Source organism: Sphaerodactylus townsendi, linkage group LG06 (assembly GCF_021028975.2).
Source record: "Sphaerodactylus townsendi isolate TG3544 linkage group LG06, MPM_Stown_v2.3, whole genome shotgun sequence".
Classification (NCBI taxonomy): domain Eukaryota; kingdom Metazoa; phylum Chordata; class Lepidosauria; order Squamata; family Sphaerodactylidae; genus Sphaerodactylus; species Sphaerodactylus townsendi.
The window spans coordinates 108688221-108713877 of record NC_059430.1 but is presented as its reverse complement, the minus strand read 5'-3'; the positions used below and the strand labels follow the sequence as shown (position 1 = coordinate 108713877).

Below are 25657 nucleotides of genomic sequence, written 5' to 3'. Positions count from 1 at the left end.
TGTCTTAAAAGAGGCAAATGACTGGATGAATCAAAACACCCAAGAGATTGGATACATTTTTACAGAAATTAATATTTTATATTGTCTTAAATACATTTTCGATATAAGTTGTGTGCGCGGGTCCTCCAATCGCAGCTGATTTATGGCGACCCCGCAGGGTTTTCCCTTTATATATTAGGCTCCCCCGCGAACTGAGTGGGGCCGGCTTCCGAATCGACGACGGCTAGATAGCCTGGGGCTGTAAATCGCTTTCCAGGGACCGCAGGCAGACCCAGAAGCAGGATTCTGCCTTGCTCGCTTAATCCGGAATTAAAAGGAGCGGCTGGGCTGGCGGAGGAGGAGCCTGCCGGGGCGCAGCGGGGCGCAACGACCGCCCAGCCAGCTACCTGCCTGCGCCACGCTAAGGACCCTCCCTCCCTGCCTCCCTCCGCGCCAAGCCGCCACCGACTGCAGCCAGACCCCAGCCTGGCCTGGGCGGAGCCGCCCGGCCCTTCCCCGCCAGGCCGAGCAGCCAATGGGGCCGCGGGGGCTGGCGCTCGGCTCCTCCTTGGCGGGCAGCTCTGCGCTCAGCGCTGGGGAAACCAGCGGCGTATAAAGTCTCGGCGCTCCTGCGAGCTCCCTTGGCAGAGCTGGGCCAGGCGGCGGGCTTGCTCGCGTGCGCGGCAGGACTCGTGGCGGCCTTTCTGGGGCTCGGAAGCAGCAGCAGCAGCCGCGATGCCGCTCGCCCAGCTGGGAGCCGAGCCTTGGCCCGATATGGAGCTGGTGGACATGGAGTTGGACGGCGAGGTGAGCCGCGACCCTGGGGGTTGGAGAGGAGCGAGCTCAGCATGGGTCGGAGGCGGGGGGCGCGTCAGAGGGGACCGGCTCTCCGTAGGGCTCGACTGGGAATCGGGAAAGCGGAACGGGTCCGACGTTGACTTTGGCAAACCTGGCCTGTGCGTAATTGCTTGCCCGCGCGGTTTTTCTTCGGTGCCAGGTTCGAAACCTGCTCGGGGCACTGCAAAAAACAAAAACGGGTCGGTCTGTGTTGTCGGGGCAGGAGGTAGTAGGAGCCAACCTCTTTCTCTCCCTTTCTGTACTAATACTCAGTCGCTTAATGGGATTCGTGCCATTTCTCTCCCCCCCCCCCCGACGCCTCTACACGGATTGGGTTTCGGGGGCGGGGGGAGTTGCCTTTGGCACACCGAAAGTAACCGCTTCCTTCTCCTGGAAGCTATTAACAGGGAACCGTCGGGGTGGCGGAAGAGGGGGAGGACGGAGGAGAGAGCTTCCCCCCTGCTCTTTAAAGTAATCGGAACCTCCTGTTTGATCCGATCGATATGCGGCGTTCTGCACTACGCCGATGCCCTTCGCTTTACGGTATGCGCCCCCTCCCCTTCAGCAGTTCGGGGTGGGGGGGAGGCAGGATGGCTTTTCCTGGCCGTTCGTGCTGCTACGTGCCCAGGAGTCGGCTTCAGCTGTTAAGCAAAGTGCCAAGTAATCTCGCGGTTTGGGGGAAGTCCTGCTGCCCCGGAGGCTGCGGTTCTGGTGCGGAATGGACTCCTGGCTCGGTTCCTTCAAGCTTCCCGCACCTAGTGCGGAAGCCAGGAAGGACCCTAAGAGCAGGTGGGCGCTCAGGTGAGGCTGAAGAGGGGACCGTGCTGGGACACCTGAGCTGAAATCCTAAGCAGGCTTTCCTGGCAGGAAGACCCGTTGAATAAAACGGGACTTACTTCTGAGTAGACTTCTTTAGGATTGGTGCCCTTCTCAGCATTTCTGCAGCACACTTGAAGGGCTTAAAAGCCATTGGGGAGATGTGGGATGCTTTTCATTTTGAAATGGAATGTTTCTTTTAAGAGCAGTTTTGACATGCAGACTTGAGCCAGACATGCATTGTGTGGCATCTTAAAGGCAAGTTGACTGGTTAATGCATGAGGAGCTGGGGGCCATATCTGTTTATATGTTTCAATCCATTTGCTGGCCTTTCAGGTGGCTTGAGGGTCCTTATGGGTTCAGCTGCCTTTGATTTTTGGCTGCAGTAGTATGGGATGACTCTCAGTGCAGTTGGAAGTGCTTAGACTATTTTTGAAAATGCAGTCTTTCCTGTATTCAGAGTTGTTGACCCCAGTGCTTGAACTGTCTATGAACTTGGACTTCTGCCTCTCACAGTTTTGTTCAGCTGCCTTTGACTAGCACCCATATTATCTTGTGCTTTATATTTTATCAGAGGGTGTGTTTGCCCTACCTTTTTTCTTTAAGGAGATCAAGCTTGTGCCGTACTCCATCTCATCTGCTTCATTTTGTCCGTGCAACAAACCTCCAAGCCTGGCTTTGAGTGAGGTAGCAACTGGCTAAAGATCTCTTGAGGAGTTCAGTGGTTGAGTGAATGCTAGAACCAGTGGAGGTTAGAGTGTCTGACTAGGATCCTCCTGTGGTTTGAATCCCTGCTGTGCCGTGGAAGCTTGCTGGGAGACTTAAGGCCAGTTACATTCTCAACCTTACCTACCTAAAAGGAATGTTACGAGGATTAAATGTTGAAGGGGAGCGTCATTTTGAGTCCCAATAAGGGATATAAGTGGGGTATGAATGAAGGAACGAAAGGAACCTGTTCTCGAACTGACCAGTTCAGTTCTGTATCTGCTGAACCACTTTATTTACTTAATTTATATCCCAGATTTCTCCCCTCCTCTCCCTGTGGGGGCCTCAACGTAGCTTGCATCATTCTCCAGTGCTGTAAGACAGGTGGGCTGAGATTGTGTGATTACCCGCAACCTTCCATGGCAGAGTTGGGTTTGAATGTGGGTCTTCAAGGTCGTACTGTGAAACTACCCACTGTATCACGCTGTCAGTACTGGAGGTTGTCAGAAGTGCCGACTGTGCAGCCTGTTCTGATTCCTGAGTGCCATGTGGTGCCTTTTGGGTAGTGTTCCGGTGTCTGTTAATCCAGGTGTCTAGAGCTGTTTGATGGGAGGGGATGGATAGCCAGGTGGCAAGAAGCGGAAGCTAGTTTTATTACCCTTAGTAGGCCATCTCCACTTTGGTTGGGAGAATTGCCTGGAGATAGAGAGGGGAACAACCAGGATCAATAACCTACGTCCACCAGGATAATCCTGGAGGAAAACTCTCAAATGAGCAGGCATACAAGAAAAATGTGGTTTTGTTAAAGAATAAAAAATATTCAGACAAGAACTATGTTCTAAGCAATTGACATATGCACACAAGGGCTGACTGAGAGGAGAGGAAGGGTGTTGGAGAACATTTCAGGGATAGGTCATAGTCACCAGTCTTGAAGGGATGTCCAGGGAAAGCAGTGCTGAAGATGAAAACAACCAGCCTTTCCAAGAGCAAAGGAAATAGCCCATGTGCAAGTTGGGGGGGGGGGGTCACATATGGATCTGGAACACACACACACACACACACACACACACACACACACACACACACACACACACACACAGAGAGAATGAATGCCCAGAGGACCAATATTTATACCCCAGAGTGGGTCCTGAGGTGACATGAGGTAGGAAACCCAGAGACAAAGAACTGATTGCTTTCCTGGGGTTCCAACAGAAAGACAGGGAAGGTTTGATGAGTGGTCAGGACATATGAGAATGCCTAGACCAGTGGTTCTCAACCTTCCTAATGCCGTGACTCTTTAATACAGTCCCTCATGTTGTGGTGACCCCCAACCCTAACATTTATCCATTTTACAGATGGAGGACACTGATGCAGAACGTTTTAGGCGACCCCTGTGAAAGGGTCGTTCGACCCCCAAAGGGGTCTCGACCCCCAGCTTGAGAACCACTGGCCTAGACTATTGAATACTGATTGTTTGCTGCGATGGGTGCAGATAAAGTAAGTAATGGTCTGCTCATAGTGCTGATTAAATCACCTTAGGTAACACAGTGGGATTAGTTAGCCTCATTGTCCAGTGAGGCACACCTTAACGTTGGGGAAAAGTTCAGCAGCCAACTGCCTTCATGGTCTCACCTAGCACACAAGATGGATCCCAAAACCCTCAGAGGCAACCATTTTGTGAGGAGCAAATTGCTGGACTTGGACCCCATGTCTTCATGGCGCCCCTGAGCAGGAGGTCCAACTGCTTATTGTTTGGCTTATGAAGTTCAGCACACCTTGAATTGAACTTTTTGTTGGCATGTGTGATGTTAATGGGTACATATCCATAGTCATGCATTCTTTAGGAGGGGGCTGTGGCTCAGTGGCAGAGTGTTTGCTTTGCCTGCACATGACCCCAAATGCAATCCCTGGCATCTCTCGTTCAAGGGATTAAGGGAAAGACCTCAGCCTGAGACTCCAGAAATCTACTTCTAGTCTTGAGTAGAGAATACTGGCTTTGAAAAATGAAAAGATGATGAAGAGTTGGGATTTATACCCCTTTTTCTCTCCTGTAAAGAGACTCAGAAGGACTTACAAACTCATTTCCCTTCCTCTGCCCACAACAGAGTTCTGAAGGACTGAGAGTTTTGAAGAACTGTGACCAGCCAAAGGTCACCCAGCAGGAATGTAGGAGTGGGGAAACAAATCTAGTTCATCACGTCAGAGTCTTTCATTCATGTGGAGGATCAAAACCAGTTCTCCAGATTTGAGTCCACCTGCTCTTAACCACTACACCAGGGGTCTGCAACCTGTGGCTCTCCAGATGTCCATGGACTACAATTCCCATCAGCCCCTGCCAGCATGGCCAATTGGCCAAACATCTGGAGAGCCACAGGTTGCAGACCCCTGCACTACACAATGCTGGATCTGATTCAATAGAAGGCTGCTTCATATATTTCCATGTTTGTTTAGAATCAGAGTGCTAATGTGTGAATTGCAGGCTTGTTCTTTGATGTGACTTTTTCCGTACTGATTTTTGTATGACGGAAGTTGCTGTTATTGCAGGGGATGAGATCTAGATGAGTCTTCCTATATTCTGAACCCATAATTCTTGAAGAGTGGCCTACGTTAGCACATGGCAGCAAAATAAAAAAGTCCAGTGCCATTTTAAGAGATGGATAAAACTTGTTCCAGCATATGCTTTCTCAAGTCAGATCTCACTTTGTCAGGTGCATGAAGTGTTCATAATGTCACATGGGCGTGTGAAGCTTCCTTGCTCTGAATCAGACCGTTCTTGTATCAAATCAGCGTTACCTGGGACCACATCTACCTGAAACCCAGGTGGAAATCTTCCATGTCACCTACTACTTGACCCTTTTCTCTGGAAATATCAGAGATTGAACCTGGAGCCTTCTGTAGGCCAAACAGATGTTTTTAGCCTCATCCCTTCCCAAAGGTATAGACTGATTATGGGAATGTACACACCAGTTCACATGAAGTGAGTTCTGAGTCGCAGAAGCCAATGCTGGAATAAATTTCATTGATGCCGCATTGAACTCCTGTTCATGTTCTCTGCTGCCTTTCACACAGTGTGTTTGCATCCCCTTTAGTTTGCATTTTAGATGGAATTGCTTGTACTGCACTGCAGGCAGAGATACCCTGGAAGGAGCAGCCATTGATCTGCTTAATGGCGTTACAACTTTTCTTTGTGTATATTATTATTCATTCTTAATGGCTTCTGGGCTTAGTGCAGTAACCAAAGGAGTGGTTAAGCATCCCCCTCATATTATGGGAGGGGGGGATAGTCTCTAAGTCCCTTATCCCTCGGGGTTTTTGTCAGATTCTTTTCTTTGAAAAGTGTGCTGCTGTGTTCTCGTAAGGATGGAATTCAATCCCTCCAGATCATTTGAAGCCTGAAATCCAGATTGCCATGTATATTCTTAACTAGAGGAGCCCTGAATTGTGGGCCAGATTAACTTTCAGCCTGCTATGCTGTAGAGCAGGGTTCCTGATACGGTGTAATATTCCAAAAGCCTGGCGGTGTGAAGAACAGGCATTCCTACAACTCTGAAACTGGACTCTTAAATTCCTTGCCGCTCAAATAATGGCGTTTGTTTTCAACATCACATGACAGGAACAGTAGCTGTGTTCCCAGTTGAGTCAAGTTTAAAACTTTGGCAGCCTGCCTGGTATGAGCTGGGCTATGCGAAGCGCAAATGGTTGTGAATTTGTGCTGTGGCAGATAACAGGTGTGGAATTAGCAGGGTAGGTAAAAAGGTTGCCCTCCTACAGGAACCGTTCCACAGCAGGAGATGGTAGAATCCTGGACTTTGCACTCTAGATGGTGGGTGTTTATCTTTTGGAATTTTTCCTTACTGTATGTAGAACATGAGCGCATTTGGAAAAGGGCTCTGTTAAACCTTTCTACGTCGCTAACCTTCTGTAATGCAGGAATTATTTTGTGCCAGGAAGGGTGTTCTTGAAAAATGAAACCCCACCAGTCTGTGCATCTTCAAGCAATCATATTCCTAACCCTTTCCGCATCACTAGGAGCCAAGAGATAAAATCAGCAAAACTGAAATTTAATCTTGGCCTGAATTGTACTCATTGCCAGCATAAGATAGCATGTTGGGGTACTCCATATGCCTGACACTTTTCCTAGCTTGTCTACAAAATGATGCCCCCCCCCCCCATGGTGGCTTTTTCAGTTTGTAGGAAAGAATGAGGGGGCAATACTTAGTGGAAGATCATCTGCTTTGCATGGCAAAGATCTTGGGTTTAATTTCTGGTTTCTCCACTTAAAAGGGTCAGGTAATGTGAAAGACCTCTGCCTGAAACCATGCAGAGCAACTGCCAGTCAGAGGAGACAAGACTGACCTTGACTGCTTCAAGTCAAGTGGACTCGTGGGGAAAAACCTCCTCTCTGCAGGGCTGTGGTGTGCAGAGACCTGGCTGTCTATTTGCAAAAGAAAGTGGCATTCTTTTGTTTCCCTGTTAATCTGTCATCTCCTACTTCAGATCTTTGCTCCAGTTACTTAATTAGCCTTCTCTTGTTTATAGGTTTTGTATTCATTCCCTTCATGCTGTCTAAACTAATTTGGGAGGGGGAGCTTTACAGTGTCAGGTAGCACCCTGCTTGGGAAAATGATTTGTCCTGTTAACCTCCTTGCACTGCTTATGAAAGTGTTGGAAACAGTATTCCTTTTATTGGGTTGGTTAAAGTTTTGCAACTTTATCTCACAATCACAAAATTCAAATAAAATTGGGTTTTGCTTTCTCAGTCAATTGAGTTTCAGGGGATGGCTGATTCATATGCCTTTTAGACTATCCAAGTCCTCTCAGCAATAAAGTCAGGACACTAAGAACTACCAAAAGCAAAAACAGTCTAATGCAAAGGTGTATAGCATTTAAACTAAAGCCATTTGCAGTTTATTCTTAAGTAAGCCCTGAGTCCAGATCAGTGGTGGGATTCAACAGGTTTGGACCACTTCGGCAGAACCGGTTGTTAAAATGGTGCTTATAAACAACCAGTTGGTAAATTATTTGAATCCCACCACCGGAACCGGTTGTTAAATTATTTGAATCCCACCACTGGTCCAGATGATACAGCTTCTTAAAAACTAATAATGAAGCCATATGAGCATCCTTAGAGAAGTTGTTCCACAGACTAGGAGCCACCACCAAAAAGCCCCTGTCAGATGTCGCTGCCTCCCACACTTTAGTATCTGTATATTTTCATCAAGATCTCTGAGGATGATATAGGCACATGGGGAGGGTCATTTGGGATGAGGAGGGTGTGGCCTTGGAGGACTATCCTGGGGACTAGGTAAGCTTTTATCCCTTCCTCTTGCCGCCAGATGCAGGATTCTACTTGGTTGAAAAGAACTTCAGTTCGGAGGTGGTGGCATGTGATGTGCATCATCGCTGCTACCAAGACTTCTAGCAAGAGTTGTGGGTGTGTCAACCAACCAACCGTAGATTCTGTAGGGAGGTATGTGTTTGCGTGTGAAGGTTGCGGTTGCTCGCCTGAATCCAAACGCCTTTCTTTGTTTTTAGTTCACTGACAAGATGTGGCATGCAAATAATCAGAGCTCAAAGCTCGCATCTGTGCACTTTCCCTCCTTCCAGACTGGCTCAAGCTTTTCTTCTCTGGCTGTGAATTCTCCAGATGCATTCATTGAGCTGCATACCTGGGTCTATAGTTGGCTTTTTGGAACTTTTGATTTGTTTAGGGACTTTCCTTCAAAGACTTGCTTGGAAGGCTTAAGCTGTAGGCAGCCTGCTGCTTTTCAGTGGAAGCAGTGTGGCATTTCTGGGAAGGCCAAAGTTGGGGAACTGGACATTTTCTTCTGATAAGTGGACACCAAGCATTGATAAGAGGATTTAGTAAGTAAAATGCTGAATGTCTATGAGATGATTCTTAACTCACTCCAGGTGTGTAACTATTTAGTAGCTGTATGTAATACACCTTCCAGGCTGCATTTATATTTTGCAAAAGTGATGCCTCCCTGTTTTCAGATGTAAGAAGAAGAAGAGTTTGGATTTATATCCCCCCTTTCTCTCCTGCAGGAGACTCAAAGGGGCTTACAATCTCCTTGCCCTTCCCCCCTTACAACAAACACCCTGTGAGGTAGGTGGGGCTGAGAGAGCTCCGAGAAGCTGTGACTAGCCCAAGGTCACCCAGCTGGCGTATGTGGGAGTGTACAGGCTGAATTCCCCAGATAAGCCTCCACAGCTCAGGCAGCAGAGCTGGGAATCAAACCCCGTACCTCCAGATTAGATACACGAGCTCTTAACCTCCTACGCCACTGCTGCTCCTGTCTTTACCTACCACTAGCTGTATTTCAAGGAATGCCTAAAGCGCAAGCATCTTTAGAAAGCAGTCCTCCTCTGGAGTAAACAAGGAAGCCTTTGCTGTGCCACAATATTTTTCAATTTATAGTCTCCCTTTTGTAAGACCCTTTGGGACTATACATGCAAAGCTTTTGAACTTCATCATGCATTTTCAGTACACCAGAGACTCTGCATAAGGGCCAATGGAATTTGAAACCATGGTACACCAACCATGTGGTGCTAGAAAGGTGTGTATGTGTGTGAGATAAAAGAGACTCCTTAAACCAGTGATAGTGAACCTTTTCAAGATCAAGTGCCCAAATTGCAACCTAAAACCCACTTTATCGCAAAGTGCCAACATGGCAATTTAACCTAAATACTGAAGTTTTAGTTTATAAAAAACTGTTGGCTTCGAGGCGTGGGTTACTCAGGAGTAAGCTTTGTGGTAGTCGGTGGCTTTGCTTTGAAGCAACCGTGCAACTCTTCCAATGGGTGAACCATGACCCTAGGAGGGTTTATTCAGAAGCAAGCCCCATTGCCAGCAACCGAGGTTACTCCCAGGTAAAGGATCATGCTTAGTTCTTCGCATGAGAATCAGTGGGGTTTAACAGCGCTTAACAGGGTTACCTACACTGCTTCCCCAAATCTAGGTCTTAGGTTTAATGCTAATAATTGACCCAGGCCAGCCAAGATGTGGGAGGGGTGGCACTCTGTTTGCCTGTGTCCACAGAGATGGCTCTGAGTGCCATCACCCATGCCATAGGTTCGCCACCACTGCCTTAAACGTTTGTGCTGGCCTTATTCCAAAGGTATTGATGTGACATGGAAGGATAAAATGAACCATTCAATCACCCTCTAAAATGGATTAAGCTGACCGTATGAGTGACTAGTCACCCAGTAAGCTTCATGGCAGAACCTTAGCCAAAGTTGCCCTGGCCTAACAGTTTAACGCAGTGGTTTCCATGAGTGCCATACTGCTCACCAGTGTATTTCCTGGTGGCCTTTGCTTCTTCCCCAAAGTCAAGAGGATTTTGTCCAATTGACTGGATTAGGAGATACTTTGGAGGCCTTGCATTTGAATCTGCAGGAAGCACCCAGTTGGAAGCTGCTGTGTTTGTTATCAGAGAGTGCTTGGCCTAGAAGGTTCATTAGGGTTGGAGTCTTCTGGATAACACAGTGATGTTGCAACAGCCTTTGCTAAGAAAGAGGAGAGCCCTGAGGTGAGAGACATAAAGTTCATGGTAGGTAGACAGAAACTGGGTGGATTGAGTACCACCACCACCATGGCTCTTGGCAAAGATTCCTCATCTGGGATTCAGCTATTTTAGGCTTCATTCTTATTAATAGGGAAGATCTTAAAAACGAGACTGAAGGAATGGAACCTTTGGTGCATGGAGGTGGTGGATATCATCTCTAACTCCTCTCTTTTATTTTTGAAAAATTTTGGAGGACAGAGGAAGTACCAAGGGATCGAGAAAAGGCTAATGTGGCATGTGTGTATTTTTAAGAATGGGGGAGAAAAGATGGCCCAGGAAATTATCAGCCATTTAGTTTGACACTGATTCCAAGAATGATTTTGGGATGGATTATTTAGGGGCCTGTGAACAGGTTAAATCTCAGCACAGTTTTCTCAGGAATAGGTCATGGTCCAATCTGATCTCTTAAAAAAAAACAGAGTTATGAATCTGGTATAATGTGGGAATGCTGTGGATGTGTATTTGGATTTTAGGAAAGCTTCTAAGATGGTCCCCCATGATGATCCTGTTGAGAAATTGGTGAATGATGGATTACTGTTAGGGGGATTAAGGCCTGGTTGGTAGATTGTACTCAAAGGGTAATAGTTCATGGTTCTAAATCAACCTGGAGTGAGTTGATAATTATCATGCCTCAGGGTTCTATTTCTGTCCCTGGTGATGATTCGCATAATTATTAATGGCCTAGATAAGAGAGTTGGGAATATGCTCATCAAGTTTGCAGATTATATTAACCTGGGTGGCGTAGTTAATACTTTGGAGGATGTGAATAGGATAACACTGAATTTGGATGAGATGGAGGATTGCAACAAATAAAATGAAGTGACAAGTGTAAAGTGTTTCACATGGAGGTAAGGATATTGTTATATAAATATTGAAAGGGTGAAATGTGGCTGGAAGAAGGATTTGGAAGTTCTAGTGACCCATAAGCGTAATATGTGCCAGCAGAATGATGCAGCAATAAAAAAGGCTAATGAGATTTTAAGCAGCATTAGTAGAAGTGTAGCATTGAGGTTCCTGATCTGAATAGCCCAGGCTAGCCCAATCCTGTCACCATAGAACAGTGATGGCTAACCTTTTTGAGACCGAGTGCCCAAATTGCAACCCAAAACCCACTTATTTATCGCAAAGTGCCAATTTAACCTGAATACTGAGATTTTAGTTTAGAAAAAACGGTTGGCTCTGAGGTGTGCGTTACTCAGGAGTAAGCTTGGTGGTAGTCGTTATCTTTGCTTTGAAGCAACCATGCAACTCTTTGAACGGGTGAATCACGACCCTAGGAGGGTTTACTCAGAAGCAAGTCCCACTGCCAGCAACCAAGCTTACTCCCAAGTAAAGGATCGCGCTTTAGTTCTTTGCATGAGAATCAGTGGGGTTTAACAGCACTTAACAGGGTTACTTACACTGCTTCCCCAAAACTAGGTCTTAGGTTCAATGCTAATAATCGAGCCCAGTGGCCCAGGCCAGCCTAGATGTGGGGGGGGGGGGAATTCTCCCCCCCATGATGAAATCTGTTTGCGTGTGCCCACAGAGAGGGCTCTGAGTGCCACCTCTGGCACTCGTGCCATAGGTTCGCCACCACTGCCATAGATGAGCAGGGTCAGCTCTGGTTAGTATTTAGATGGGAGTCCACCAAGGAATACCAGGGTTGCCATGCAGAGACAGGCAATGTCAATGCAGTTTCATCTAAATTTGAGAAAGAACTTCCTGACAGTGAAGTGTGTTTGACCCTTTAATGGTCTCCCTTATGAGGTGGTGGATTTTTTTTTTGTCATTGTATGTTTTAAAGCATAGATGTCAAACCCGCGGCCCTCCAGATGTTATGGACTACAGTTCCCATCATCCCCTACCAGCATCATGCTGGCAGGGGATGATGGGAACTGTAGTCCATAACATCTGGAGGGCCACGAGTTTGACACCTGTGCTTTAAAGTATTGATTAGACACTGACTTGTCGGAGATATTATAGTTTTATTTATCTATTTTATTGGGCTTCTATTCCACCGTTTCCTGTCTAAAGATGGGCTCAGGGCAGCTAACAATATCAATCTACTGTACAAAGATATATATATCTCAATAAAATCCTATCTGTTAGATATTTATTTATTCATATTTTAGATTTTTAAACTGCCCTGTCCCGAAGGGAACTATATAGCAACAGTAACAGATGACGATAAAAACCCCACCCACCCTCAAGACATGAAATAATTATTTCCCTTCCTCCCAACCATGATAGAATTTTCTGTGCTCATGACCAAAAACCAGTGTATTGGTTCAAGTTTCAGATTCCCATGCACCTATTATTGGTTGGATTTACACAAGACAAAATTAAACTCAACTCACCCAACTAGATATTATAACAAGTATCAAAAAAGTAATGAAGGGAAGAACTGGGGAGGTCAGTTAAACAGTTATTTCCTCAACCAAAAAACGTGGTGGAAATTCTCTATCTTGTAAGTCCGGGGGAACTGAACTAAATCCTGCAGGAGTCTGGTCAGCTAGGGACAGAGTCAAAAAGGCTCTCGCTCTGGTTGAAAACAGCCACACATTTTTAGGAGCAAGGACCACTAGCAGATTACTTCCCATAGAACGTAATGCCTTCTGAGGGTTGTACTGAGGGAGACTGTCCCGCAGTTATGACAATCCCAGCTCATTAAGGGCTTTAACAATTAAGACCAAAATCTTAAATTTGATCCGGTGTTCAACTGGTAACCAGTTCACCTGGAGAAGTACAGCCTGAATATGTGATCTTAAAGAAACTCCTGTAAGAACCTTCACTGTTGCATTTTGGACCTGCTGAAATTCCTGGAACAACCTCAAGGGTAGCCATGCATAGAGAGAGTTACAGTAATCTAATCTGGAGGTGACCCTGCACTGCCAGGAAATTGGACTAGAAGATGACCCTGGTGGTCCCTTCCAGCTTTGATATTAAATATATAAAATCTGACCCGTAGAGAATTCAGTGACTCACATAAATCTAATCATTTCACAAACAGCTGCTCTAGTCTGTCACTTTTCAGGAAGTGACTTTACTTTGGGTGACAGCTCTGTTAGATTCCACTTCTGGTTCCAATGATGAGTAGTAATGCCCCAGATTATACACAGGGTGTGTAGACCAGATGGTAGAGTGTGGTGGTACCCCACACGCAAAGAAATGCAAAGAAAATGAGACTTTGTTCAGAGGCAAGATGCCAGTCAACAAAAATTTAATACCCAAGGCATGTGCATTTGATCGGATAGAGCAGGGGTAGGGAACCTGCGGCTCTCCAGATGTTCAGGAACTACAATTCCCATCAGCCCCTACCAGCATGGCCAATTGGCCATGCTGACAGAAACCTGATGGGTGTATTCTAGTATCTGAGCACAGGATTCTGAGAATAGAAAAAAGATCGTTGTTAGTGGCTGGTATCCTTCTAAATGCCCCTGACCCAAGGCATGGCTGGTATAACAGCAGTGATTCTTACAATGTTGATAAACAGTCTTATTGATTGGAGAAGTTATTTCCCTTTGAAGTTCTATTAGTATTGCACCAATTCTAGAAACTGATAGTGAATATTATATTTAAGAATCTCCTTCCCTGGTTACGATATTGGTCCTTATATTACTACAACCAGCCAGATACCTTGGGAAGCATCTATGAACCTAATGTCCATACCTTCCATGTCCAGCCATCAAGCGTATAATGTCCTCAGTCATGGAACCTCTATTTGACCTTTCATGGCTAACATGCATGGATAGACCTCTTCTTCCTAAAGAGCCTTGCTGATGAGACCAGTGGCCAATTTTGTCCAGCCTCCTGTTTTACATAGTGGCCAAGCAGCTATCCAGGAGGATCAACAGTTTGCTTTCTAGTAGTAGTAGTAGTATTTTTCAAGGTTTGCTACCTCTAAATGTAGAGGTTACCTTTTTGATGATGATTGCTACTACCTGTAGGAATTGCCTCAAGCACAAATGGACTTTGAAGACTGAACAAATTCACAGATGATTCTTTTAAGGAATTCATTCCTTATAAGAATCACCCGTGAATTTGTTCAATCTTCAAAGTCCATTTGTGCTTCTAACAATTCCTACAGGTAGTAGTAATCATCTCTGCAAATGAACTATGGGGAAATATTTTCTTTGTGTCTGCCTAAGTTGAACCCAAACTGTTTTGTGGAGATAGCTCATTCTTCCATGTTGTGTGTTGACTGGCAAGTTTGCCACTTAATTCTTTCCACACTGGCATTGCCTTGTTTGCTGACCAGTGTGTGGTAGGCAGATACCTTAGTTCATGGATGGGTCTCCAAAGTTGTCATAACTCTTATGGCACTTGCCACAGGATGCTGTCCCTGTTTCTGGCAAAGCTTCTGTGCCCCTTACCTGTTGCTTGGCAGAGAAAAACGAGCAAGCAGTGCTGCCCTATCGGTACTAGGAAATCTTGACGTTTTTGAATTTCTGCCTGTTTTGTGTCTACTTCCAGGCATTGGAATTGTGTGTTTGGGGGAGGGGGGATTAGAGAGGGCAATCCTAGTCAGGAATGTCAGTTATATAAATTGCCCTGGATCCTTGCCATGAAAATGAAAAGATGGGCTTTTCAAATCTTCAGTGTCTGAGTCATAGGGCAGAGATGTTGTGATTGCAGTTGAGTTCCAGAAAGGTGTCTGCATTTCATAAGTTATGCAAGTGTCAGTGATTTAATTTTTGAGACTGTTCACCCTTGGGGCGTGCGTTCCTTTGCCCTTTGCCTTCAAAGGTAGCAGCTCCTAATTCTATATGGTTGACGCCCACGTGAGCTACTTGGAAGAGAAGAAGAGCAGCCACATCATGCTGGTATAGCAAAAATAAAAAATCCCTTTGCTAGCAGTTGTACCAGAGACTGTTTCCCCCCCCTGAGGCAAGGGTTTTTTCTAATAGAGTTGGGTGGTCAAAGGAAACTCAACTGCACAAGACTCTGGCAACACTAGTATGCTTGAATTGCAGACAAGAAAACAAAACAAAGTTCGAGGTCTTCAGTTCACTTGCTACTGTTTCCTCTTCTTATTTTATAACCTGCTTAGGTGCAGCCTTCTGGGTAAGCATCACATAGCGGCCAATTGGAGTTGGGCTCCAGTGCTTGCACCTGATACTCCCTGATGAGGAATTCTGAAGTCCCGGAGGAAGTTATCCTGGCTGCCAATTTACTTTAAGCCTGGGGTTCCCACAGTGATGTCCAGTGGTGCCATGGCATCTGCAGAGACCTTTTTGGTTCTTGGCAAGTGTTTTTAGGAAGTGGGTGGGCCAGGTAGTATTTTTTGCCCAGTAGGGCTTCTGGTTGATTCTTGGAGATGTGATTAGTTGTGCAGATTGTATGAAACGTTGCTTTGAAGCAGCTGCATCACTTCCCAAGGATTTGTACTCTTTTATGGAAGTTAAGATGTGGTGATCATTTTGTGGCTGGCTTTGCCTCCTGCAGATGCTACTGCGCCCACCATGCTGTATTAAAATGCCAAAGTTTCCCACAGGCTCATAAAGGTTGGGTACCCCTGACAGCACCATTCCCTACTTGAAGGGTTCTTCTGCGATGGCACTACAGTTGCATGCTAAAACTATTCCACATTTTTATATTATATCACCCTTCATGTATTTTGGGGCAAAGCTGCTAATCTGGCTTTCTGTTAGGCAAGGGAGCATGTAGAGTCAATGAAACCCTGTGCTGTTGTTTCAAATGATAGCTCTTTCAGCCTGCGCAAGGGCAGATAATGACAAACCACTTCCGAATGTCTCTTGCCATGAAAACCCTGTGGGGTCACCTTAAGTCATCTGTGACTTGACAGCACTTTCCACCACCATACATGGTCATAGACCAACTTTTAATGTTGTCCATTTATCTGAAAACAGCAACGGAAAGGTCAGTTGAGGTGAGATGCTTGAATTCTGAGTTTAAAATGGCAGAGGTAAATCAGATTCAAAACTAGCAGCTTGATAAAAGCCTCTGTAAATAAGTGAGTTTTGAGTTGGCTCCAGGAAAAGGACAGAGTTGGCACCAAGTGAGGAATTAGGAGGTGAACGTTCCACAGGTGAAGGACCACAACAGAATGCCTCACCCTCTGCTTGTTGCCAGCTTTGTAGGTGTTTTGAAGGCAAGGGCATCCACAGCCGGCTTTGGGTGACCACCTTAAAATTTAGGGAGGCTTGTACTGAAGTAGGCCATTCTAGGCATATGCTGGTCTCACACCATTTTGGGCTTTGGCTGCAGAAACCAGTGCTTTGAATTGAGCCTGGAAATGAGCAGGCAGCTGCTTTTTGTACATTCAGAATAATGTACTAGAATTGCCAGCAGTAATTAATTCCAACTTGAATGTTAATTGCTGTGCAGGCATGTGGGTTTTTGCGCTAGTAGCAGCAGGAGTCAGCCCGTGGCAACGTCCTAGGGAGAGTATTCAAATACAGGACTGTTTTCTAAGAAATTCAAAGAGGTGTACATAAGCAAGACTAATTTTCTGCAAGGAAATCCTGAGTTATTTTTAGGAAGAAAGGATTTGAGCCATGTGTGTTTCCCAGTGTCTCATTGTCTTCTTAATTTGAATTCTGCTCTGTCCAGAGATTTGATTTATGTATTGATAAAGAAAGAAATGGAATGAGTTTTGTTCCTGAACCGCAAGCAATGTTCAAATAAGGCTGACACATGATTGTTATGCTAATATGTCTGCAGTATAGCTAATGTAAAGAATTAGAGCGAACCTCAGCATTATTTCAATCTAGAATTTAATTTGCTTTTCGTGGAATGTGCAACCCTCATACTCTTTTTTAAATAGTTCTTCCATCTCTTCACTGGTACGTGGCCTATTCAGACAAGTTGGTTCAATACTAAGTGAAGTGGAAATTTGGATAATAAGAAAACTGGCTCCTATTTGTTTCTTTTAAGCAAAGTATGACTAATTCCCTCCATTTGTTCGTTTGTTTGTTTGTTTTTGTTTATTTATGGGGGGGGGGTTGCTCAGGTGAATTTGTTAGCTCACACTGACAAGCTTTTAACTCCCACTTAAAGGCCACTGATGACCAATAAGCAATGTTTGAGGTTACAAAGGATTTTTTTTGTCTTGTTTTAATTAAGGATTTGGTTTCTTTCCAAAGCCAGGAAACTTTGCCAACAGCCTGTAAAAGGACTCAGCGCAAAACTTTAAGAAGCCTTCCTGGTTTGGGCAGCCCCCTCTCATATGTCTGCTGCTTGTGTGTCTCTCTTCTATCATCAAGTCGGGTAGGCATCCTCCCTTCCTGGCCATCTCTGCATCCAGCCAGCTGTGAGGGGCAGCAAATTATTCAAATTGTTGCTTGTGATGTCCTTGAAGCCCACTATTAGCATTGGATCAAAGCAGTCTACAAACCCCAGTTCACTGAAATATCTGACTGCTCCCATGGAGGTCTGTAGGGGCTGCCCATCGTGGTCTCGACATGCCATGTGGTCCATCATTAGTGGTCATGCTCAATCCTTTTTATCATCCTGGATTATTCTTGCCACTATACTGCTCACTCTTAGTTCCAAACCATTTATGAACAAATGAAATTGTACTGGCCCCAGAAGTGATCCCTGTAGCAGCTGACTGCTTGCGACCCTCAACTGTGAAAACTGCCCTTGATGCCGTAGAGTCCACCTCCTAAAGCATCTATTTTCTCCAGGGGAACTGATCCCTGTTGTGTGGATTTGAGTTGTAATTCTGGGAGACCAGGAAGCCTCACCTGAAGGATAGCAACCCAGGCACTGGGGCTGCTCACATGCTCAAGGATAGATCAAGACATCTTGTTGTCCACAGAAGAAAATCCAAATGGCACTCTAATTTAACATACACCAGTGGTGCATAATGCAAGTGACAGAGTAGTACTGTGCAGCCCCCGTATGTCCCAATGCAACACAAGCAAGAGAAACTCCCTCTCTTTTGTCCATCAGCAACCCATAATGTTATTTAAACCAGGCAAAGGTGGCCCCTGGCCCTGGCATCACAGCAGGGAAGCGTGGCAAGCAGAATGTGACTCTACAGTACATCTAGAGTGCTGTGAAATATTCATGGTCATACAAGATGTCTCGTCTGGATCCAGCAGTGTTGTATAATGGTTAGACCACAGGTATCAAACTTGCACCCTCCAGATGTTATGAACTACAGTTCCCATCATCCCCTGCCAGCATGATGGGAACTGTAGTCCATAACATCTGGAGAGCCGCAAGTTTGACACCTATGGGTTAGACCAGTGATTTTCAACCAGTGTTCTGTGGTACCCTGAGCATGTCCCAGGGGTACCGTGGCAATGCTAACCCCCCCTCACTTTTGTGGTGTCTCCTGCCGGCGCCAGCAAGGACATGGAGCTGGCTCGGGGCAGGGCCTGCCACAAGGTCAGCAGCCATTTCCTGCCCCCCCCATTCTTCCCTTCACCCTGGGAGGGGAAGGTGGGGAGTTATGCAAGCAGGTGCACTGGGAGGGGAAGGTGGGGGGGATGGCAGGGGTACTGTGAGATATGAAGAGTGAGGTCAAGGGTACCGTGACATCGAAAAGGTTGGTAAACACTGGGTTAGACCATGGCTGTTCAAATCCACATACATCCTTAGCTCACTGAACCTTTCTTCATCACTCTCTGCCTGACCTACCTTACAGGGTTGTGGTGAGGATATAATGGAGAAGAGGATGGCAAGAATTGTGTGTCCCAGTCTGACCATTACAGAAGACCAAGAATTTTACATTACATTACAGTCTGACCAGGAATTTTAAAAAAAATGGACAGAAGAGTCTTGGGAATAAGCAAGAATAGCCAGGGTTACCGGAAAGAGGGTGACTAGCAGGACAAAAATTTATCTCTTTGCAAGCCTAGGCAAATCATGTATTTATTGCTTACAATGAGGCAGGGAGGTGGGGTGGGGGGAACTGAATGGTTAGACCAGGGGTAGGGAACCTGCGGCTCTCCAGATGTTCAGGAACTACAATTCCCATCAGCCCCTACCAGCATGGCCAATTGGCCATGCTGACAGAGAACTTGATGGGAATTGTGAGTTCCTGAGCTATCTGGGTTCTGGGATCCCCCAGGTTAGACAGAAGTATCTCAGCACCCCCAGTGGAATAAAACCACATTTTCCTGGGCTCTGTTGAGACAGATGACAGAAATGACAATTAAAACAAGTCCCTGGAGAAAGAAGCATCATTCTGGAGACAGTCTGGACATCTATTGTATGTTCAGAATCACCTTTAAGAAGGCAGCCTTAAAAGCAGGGAGGTAGGAGAATTGAAGCATTACCTTTCAGGGTTTGCTTCAGCTACAAGTTATGCACAGTAATTCAGAGCTCGAGGAGCACACAAATATGCCCGCCATAACCCCCTGGGTGTACCTACAGATTGCATGTCTGTCTGCAGTACTCGTTCCCCATTCAGTAATCATTTCCAGTTACCGAACTTGGCTTTGATAGTTATATAACAACCTGCCTAAGGCTGCCTTTGGGATGATGTTTATCTGGAAACAACCTGCTCCTTAAATCCGTTTAATGCCACAAAATCCTCTGCAGATACAAAGTGATTGGCAGAACTGGACCACGAAAGCCACGGCAAGCCGTGAAGCCAAACATGGAGGAGACACAGGCCTTTCATCACGGTATATAGGAAAGCAGGACAAAAGTGCCATGAAGAATTGCCCATTTGCCTGCCCCTCCAATCCCTAGACAGGTGAGAAGGAAGAAGCACAATAATAAAAAAATGATAGTGCTGGGATTTTGTGGAACCATTCCACAAATGGTAGTGTTTCCCACTAGATGAACCCCTTGAGCTGTGGTTCAGTGGCAGAGCATGTATTTTGTATGCAGGTAGGTCCACTCCCTGGCATTTCCAGTTAAAAGATCAGGTGGCTGGTGATGTGGAAGACTTTTACCTAGATCCTTTGGTGGAGCCAAGTGGAGGACAGATCTGGTCCACAGGGAACAAGACACTGGGGAAATCTCCTATAATAGGCATCAATGAAATGAATGAGAGATGAGGCGAGCATGTCCACTAATGGTGGACTGCCTATCCTCTCAACAACCCTGTGATATAATTTAGACCAGGGGTATTCAAACTATGGCCCTCCAGATGTTCATGGACTACAATTCCCATCAGCCCCTGCCAGCATGGCCAAGTGGTAGGGCTCATGGGAATTGTAGTCTATGAACATCTGGAGGGCCATAGTTTGAAGACCCCTGATTTTGACTGAAACAGTGATTGGTGGCTCATAGTCCCTCAATTGGGTTTCTTGGAATAGCCTGGTAAGAAGTGGGAATGGGGCAACAGGGAAAGGGGGCAGTACATGACATCACTTCTGGGGGAAATCTGAAGTGATGTCACGCTGTCACCTAATGATAAGTAAAAAAGTCCTGCCAGAGTGCTGGTGGGCAATAAGAGCCCTGAAAGCAAGGAATCCTCCGCCCCTGGTGGGAACTTGGTAACCCTACCCCTTACAAAGTTTCCTGACACAATAGGACTTGGAACATGGATCTTCCAGGTCCTAGCCTGCTTGTTGTAATCACATGCCTGAGAGTGGTGGAGGGATGGACAAGTCTATAGTGCAGCAGCAGGAGGATTTTAAATGCTGGTGCGGCAGGATGTCACTTCTGAGTTTCCCCCAGAAATGCTGTCACGTAGCTCTAGGAATTGCTGGAATAGTTATGGTTTTATCATAGTGTTTCCAGCAATTTCTAGAGTGAAATGATGTCACTTTCAGTTTCCCTGGCAGTGGCACAATTGTGTACATAATACTGCCCCCTTGTCCCCCTCACCTCAAGCCTTTGAAGATGGAGGGAAAAGCAGGAGCCAATCAGTGTTGAGGAGAGAGTTTATAAGGTCCTCCCTGGGGTGGGATGTTGATGACTCCTTGAAGCTTCACAGTAGTGAAGTGCTTTTGGAGGGGGTTGAATCTGACCGGAAAGTGATCGGGTATTAAAGTAGTGGTAGAAATCTCATGTAAGTCTAGTCAGCTTCTTGTCCTGGAAATTGTGACCTGTGTAACTGTAATGTGCTCTGGGAACATAATTGTTTTCCAGCTTCATCTGTTAACAGCATTTGACAAATTAGTTTTTCTGTTCCCTCTGCCTGGGTACTTCATGCCTCGCATTTGTCTATACAGCAAGGCACACCCTGCTAAAGAGGGAATTGTCTGGGCAGCAGGGAGGGCGCTCTGGGTTTTGCCTTCCTTGACCCACTGTTAGAATCCAGGCAAGAAATGCTAAGTGAAATTGGACCAGCTTTAGAGGGTCTGTCGCTGGCGTGCTGGACTCAAGTGCTGAAGTCCATGGCTTGAAAAACGCTCACTCCCTTGGGCAAGATCTGTTCTCTCCTTGGCTTGACTTTGTACCTGCCAAGCATGGCGAGAATCCAGCTGATAAAACTCTCGCCAAGGTCTTTCTGCAGCTTCTGCTTCATTCTCCCTACCTATGGCACACCCGCCAGGCTTGCTGAGTCATGATGAAATGCTTTAGTTAACTCTTTCCTTCAAACCAGCCGGAAGAAAAACTTTACAGTTGTAGTGGAATCCACACCATTTGGTGTTACAACAGTGTGTTTCTACAACTAGAGTTATCCCTTCCACATTGCTGGGGTTAGGTGTGCAGCACTCCCCACTATCTGGAAATCTGCATAAAGTTTTTGGGCTCTCCCTTCGTACCAGAGAATCTGATTTTTTAATGTTTCTTTTATTTTCACTTTTTAAAAGAAATCGTGTATATTTATGGTATTAACAGATAAAATATGTTGATATTATACAACACTGTATATATATTTTAGGCATGTCTGAGTTTCTAAACTTTTTCTGTGTCATCTGCTGGCCTTCGTCTGTGACTTCCACAAAACTCCCCGAAAAATGTCCGTTTAATTTTTTATGCTGACCTGCAGTATATCAGAATTGCAGTGGGGACAGTCTTGATGCGAATGGGATAACTGTAGTGTGCAGCTCTGAATACGGTCCTGGGTGATATAGAGAGTGGCACAAAATGCCCCCCACAAGCTGAGGTCTGTAAAGACCTTGGAGCTCTTTGTAGCCCGCTGTCAGGACTAGATCTCCAATTTGCTTGAACAATTTCTGGCACTAGCAGAGAGGTGAGAGAATGAGGGGAAGTGCTCTACTGTCCTTTTAAATGCAGTCCTTTGTTCTCTCTGTGCCACCAGAGCGGGCAAAAATAATCCACCATTGACTATGTCGAACTGGCTAGCAGTACGAAAGTAGTGAATAATTTCTGAAACAAACAAAACTTTTTCTTGACACAAACCATGCCTTACAGTCTCGATTTTAATTTTAATCTAAACAAAGTACACACTGTTGTTCTAAATGATTCAATCTCGTCCTTGACACAAAGTGCATTCTTCCAATTTCAGTGAAATCTAAACCTGTGTTCTAATGAAGTACATGTTCAAATGCATAGTTTTAAAATATTTGTTGATTTAGGCCAGTGGTGGCGAACCTATGGTACGGGTGCCAGAGGTGGCACTCAGAGCCCTCTCTGTGGGCACGCGTGCACAGAGTTCGTCATGTGATAATAGTGCAATTATTTCAGGGAGATTATTCGCACTAAACCTAAGACCTAGTTTTGGGGAAGCAGTGTAGGTAACCCTGTTAAGCACACACACGCACACAAGCCTTTATTGGCATATAAAACAGGACAAAATTTTAAAACAAAACAAGGTTAAGAAATACAGTTAAAATTACTAATTTACAGTATAAAATTTGCCACAGTTTCACAAAAGAGTACATCAGAGCTGTTCAGGAGATTGGGTATCTTATAACACTCATGCCACTGAGAACATTGCAAGAAAATGGAATTCATGAACCCTGTTAAGCGCTGTTAAACCCTACTGATATTTATGGAAAGAACTAAAGTGTGATCCTTTACCTGGGAGTAAGCTCGGTTGCTGACAATGGGGCTTGCTTCTGAGTAAACCCTCCTAGGGTCGTGATTCACCCGTTCGAAGCGTTGCACAGTTGCTTCAAAGCAAAGCCACCGACTACCACCAAGCTTACTCCCGACTAACGCGCACCTTAGAGCCAACCGCTTTTTCTATACTAAAACCTCAGTATTCAGGTTAAATTGCCGCGTTGGCACTTTGCGATAAATAAGTGGGTTTTGGGTTTGCAGTTTGGGCACTCGGTCTCGAAAAGGTTCGCCATCACTGCTTTAGGCTAAATCAGTCACCAATTTAAGACTTTATCTTGACGCCTTGTTGGACCAAAGAAGTTCTACAATAAATAACAAAACATAGAATCATATCCCACTTGCAAAAACTTTCTATTCATAACAATGTATTAGATCACTTTCACACTGTCTGCCTCTACACAGAGCAGATCTTTCTCCATACCACTATGTTTACATATTTTCTGTAAAACATCAGAATGACTGCTTCGATGTGGTTGCTGTGATCATGTCGCCCCAAGAATATCCAGGAAAACATTGGAGGGAGAATTGTCTTGAGACAAAAAAAAGACCCAAGAAGGTTTACATCTCAGTTCAGAGCTGGCGGGGACAGTGCCCCTTGAGCACTACTCCACCCACTCCAAAGGGTTTTCCTGCAGAGCAGGAAGCCCCAAAAGGTTTTTAAAAATCTTATCTGAGACAACCCCACAGGGGGAAATAGAGATGCGATGCAAAAATCACCGCACGTCTCTGCTGGCAGTCCCAAGGGCATATGGGGGTCAAGAGGGCTCCAGTGGCCAACAAATGTCAGCCCCACCCCGTGGGACTTCAGCATACCTCTGGGCAGCGCGGGCATGCTGACGGGGAGCTGGGTGCCCTGGCATCCCAGGATGCTGCTGTGTTGTGGTTGGGTTCTGGTGGGTTTGCCCCTCCACCAGCGTATTTGCCCTGGAGAGGGCAAATTTACTGGTGTAAGCCTACCTCCAGAGGGGGATTTGGCACCACTTTTGGATTGTGCTGCCAGTCAATTGACTTGACTGATGTCTCTGTGTATAGAAAGTTGGAACTAGTCTTTCTGTTAGCTCATTCCCTCTCTGTGCTTGAGAAGGAATAAGTAGCATTTCTTCAAGTGAACATGAGTAAGCCTGGGACGTGGGCTTGCCTGAATACACAAAAATGATGGCTTTCAATTTAGTTTGGAATGGGAATTGCTTGAGCCTGGGACCTTCTGGATCCTCTGCTGCTGACCCATTCCTCCACCCCAAATAATAAAATCACAAACACAAAATGTATATATAATCAAAGCCTTATAGCCCCTAAGGATTAAAATATTATTAAACAGTATAACTAAGAGATAAAACTTTCACCCAAGAACAAGCCATTTATTATGTCAAGCCATAAAAAAACTGGGGTGCTGTGTGGTTTCCGGGCTGTATGGCTGTGTTCTAGCAGCATTCTCTCTGTAGCTGGGTGAGAGAGTAACAAAAAAGTGTGATAACCCTTCTGATAAAAGCCCAGCTAAAAGGAAATGATTTGGTCTGGTAACTTAGGAAATTAAAAATGGAATTGTCAAGTTACAAATGCAGGGATCATAATGCTGGTCTGCTTGTGTTGCTCCAAAAACCTTGTTTGAATTACCTGCTCTTGGAGGAGCCCTCCCTCCCCTTGAGTTTCTGCACGGTCACTGTTATGGGGCGGTGCTTCCTGTTCGGAAAGGGCCTAACCTTAGGGCAGGGACACATGGAGAGATGCAGTGGGTGACCTCCTTTCCGTGAGTGTCCTGAGGGTTCTCTGGATATTTCAGTACAGCACATGGTCCTGTCATGGCACACCAGTGTGTTCCAGAATGCCTGCGTTGTGTAAACCTGAGGAACATCTATCTGCCTTCAGAACTCCGTGTACAGTGCTGGTTGCCCCGCCTTTGCAAAGGCATCGTGTTGCCAGGCGAGATAGAGCATCCAGCTTTTGAAGAAGGGCTTGAGCGACTGAGGAGGAATTCAGTAGGTTTTTTGGGAGGGGTCACTGAAGAGTAAGATACCTAGGAAGAGTTGGCACTTGGCATCCACTGCTGGCTACTAGTAACTGAGCCACTTTTTGCTTTGCAGAACGGTCAAGCTGCTCTGGAGGAAAAGAAAGGGACACCATCCAAGGTAAGACTGTTTCTCTCATCTCTTCCTGCTGGGTGCCTGACTGTGCTGGCAGAGACTCCTAGTCTCTCTTTTTGGCAGGGCTGGGAAGAAATGAAATTGAATTTGTTGCTTTTAACTTCTGCAAGGAGCATACTGGAATCTAGAACAGTAGCTCTTAATCTGCTGTCAAGCCACAAGTTACAAAAAAAAGGGATCTTAAAACATCACTCACTATGAGGCCATTTATGTAGGTCTGTTGATATATGTGTGTGACAAAGAACTTGGGCACACACTTGCTAAAGTCTTTGTGCCCAAGGGCCATCAGCCAGCTTTTTAATGTTAAGTTTGATTCCAATTTGCTGAGTGCCGCTTTTTGTTTAAATATCTGGGAAGAAATCTGTGAGGTATTATCCCGAGGTGCGGAAAGCAGTATAACCCAGCTTCTCTCTGCTGGTTGTTACAAGCTATTGCCGGTGGGAAGAAGGGACTGCCTAAAACCCCAGATGCTGCTCATGGTTATAGAGAAGTCCATCTGGACCCGCATGCCCCATTTGCGATCACTGGTCTAGAATGCCGAAGATGCGTCTCTTCGTCTCAACGTACATACATACACCCCCACACATAAATCATACATGAAGAGCCGAAGGATACTTTTACCTTATTTAGATATTTTATTTACTTCATTTGTACACTGCCCTTCTGCCCAGTGGAGACCCAAAACTGCTTGCATCATTCTCTTCTCCATTTTGTGCTCCTAACAAC

The 25657-nt window shown here is 45.6% G+C and overlaps 1 protein-coding gene across 3 annotated transcripts in view; it reads left to right on the top strand.

Moving 5' to 3' along the window:
* Positions 1 to 485: 485 nt before the first annotated feature.
* RPS6KA1 (ribosomal protein S6 kinase A1) overlaps positions 486 to 25657 on the top strand; it is a 95115-nt gene continuing 69943 nt past the window's right edge. The window contains exons 1-2 of one of the 3 annotated variants that reach the window (XM_048501428.1): positions 486 to 786; positions 24872 to 24916. In XM_048501428.1, the coding sequence (XP_048357385.1) occupies positions 715 to 786; positions 24872 to 24916 (117 nt within the window). In that variant the 5' untranslated portion in view covers positions 486 to 714. Of the gene's footprint in view, positions 787 to 1235; positions 1360 to 3773; positions 3835 to 24871; positions 24917 to 25657 lie in introns of those variants that run through there. The other 2 variants (XM_048501430.1, XM_048501429.1) reach the window with 2 other exon arrangements.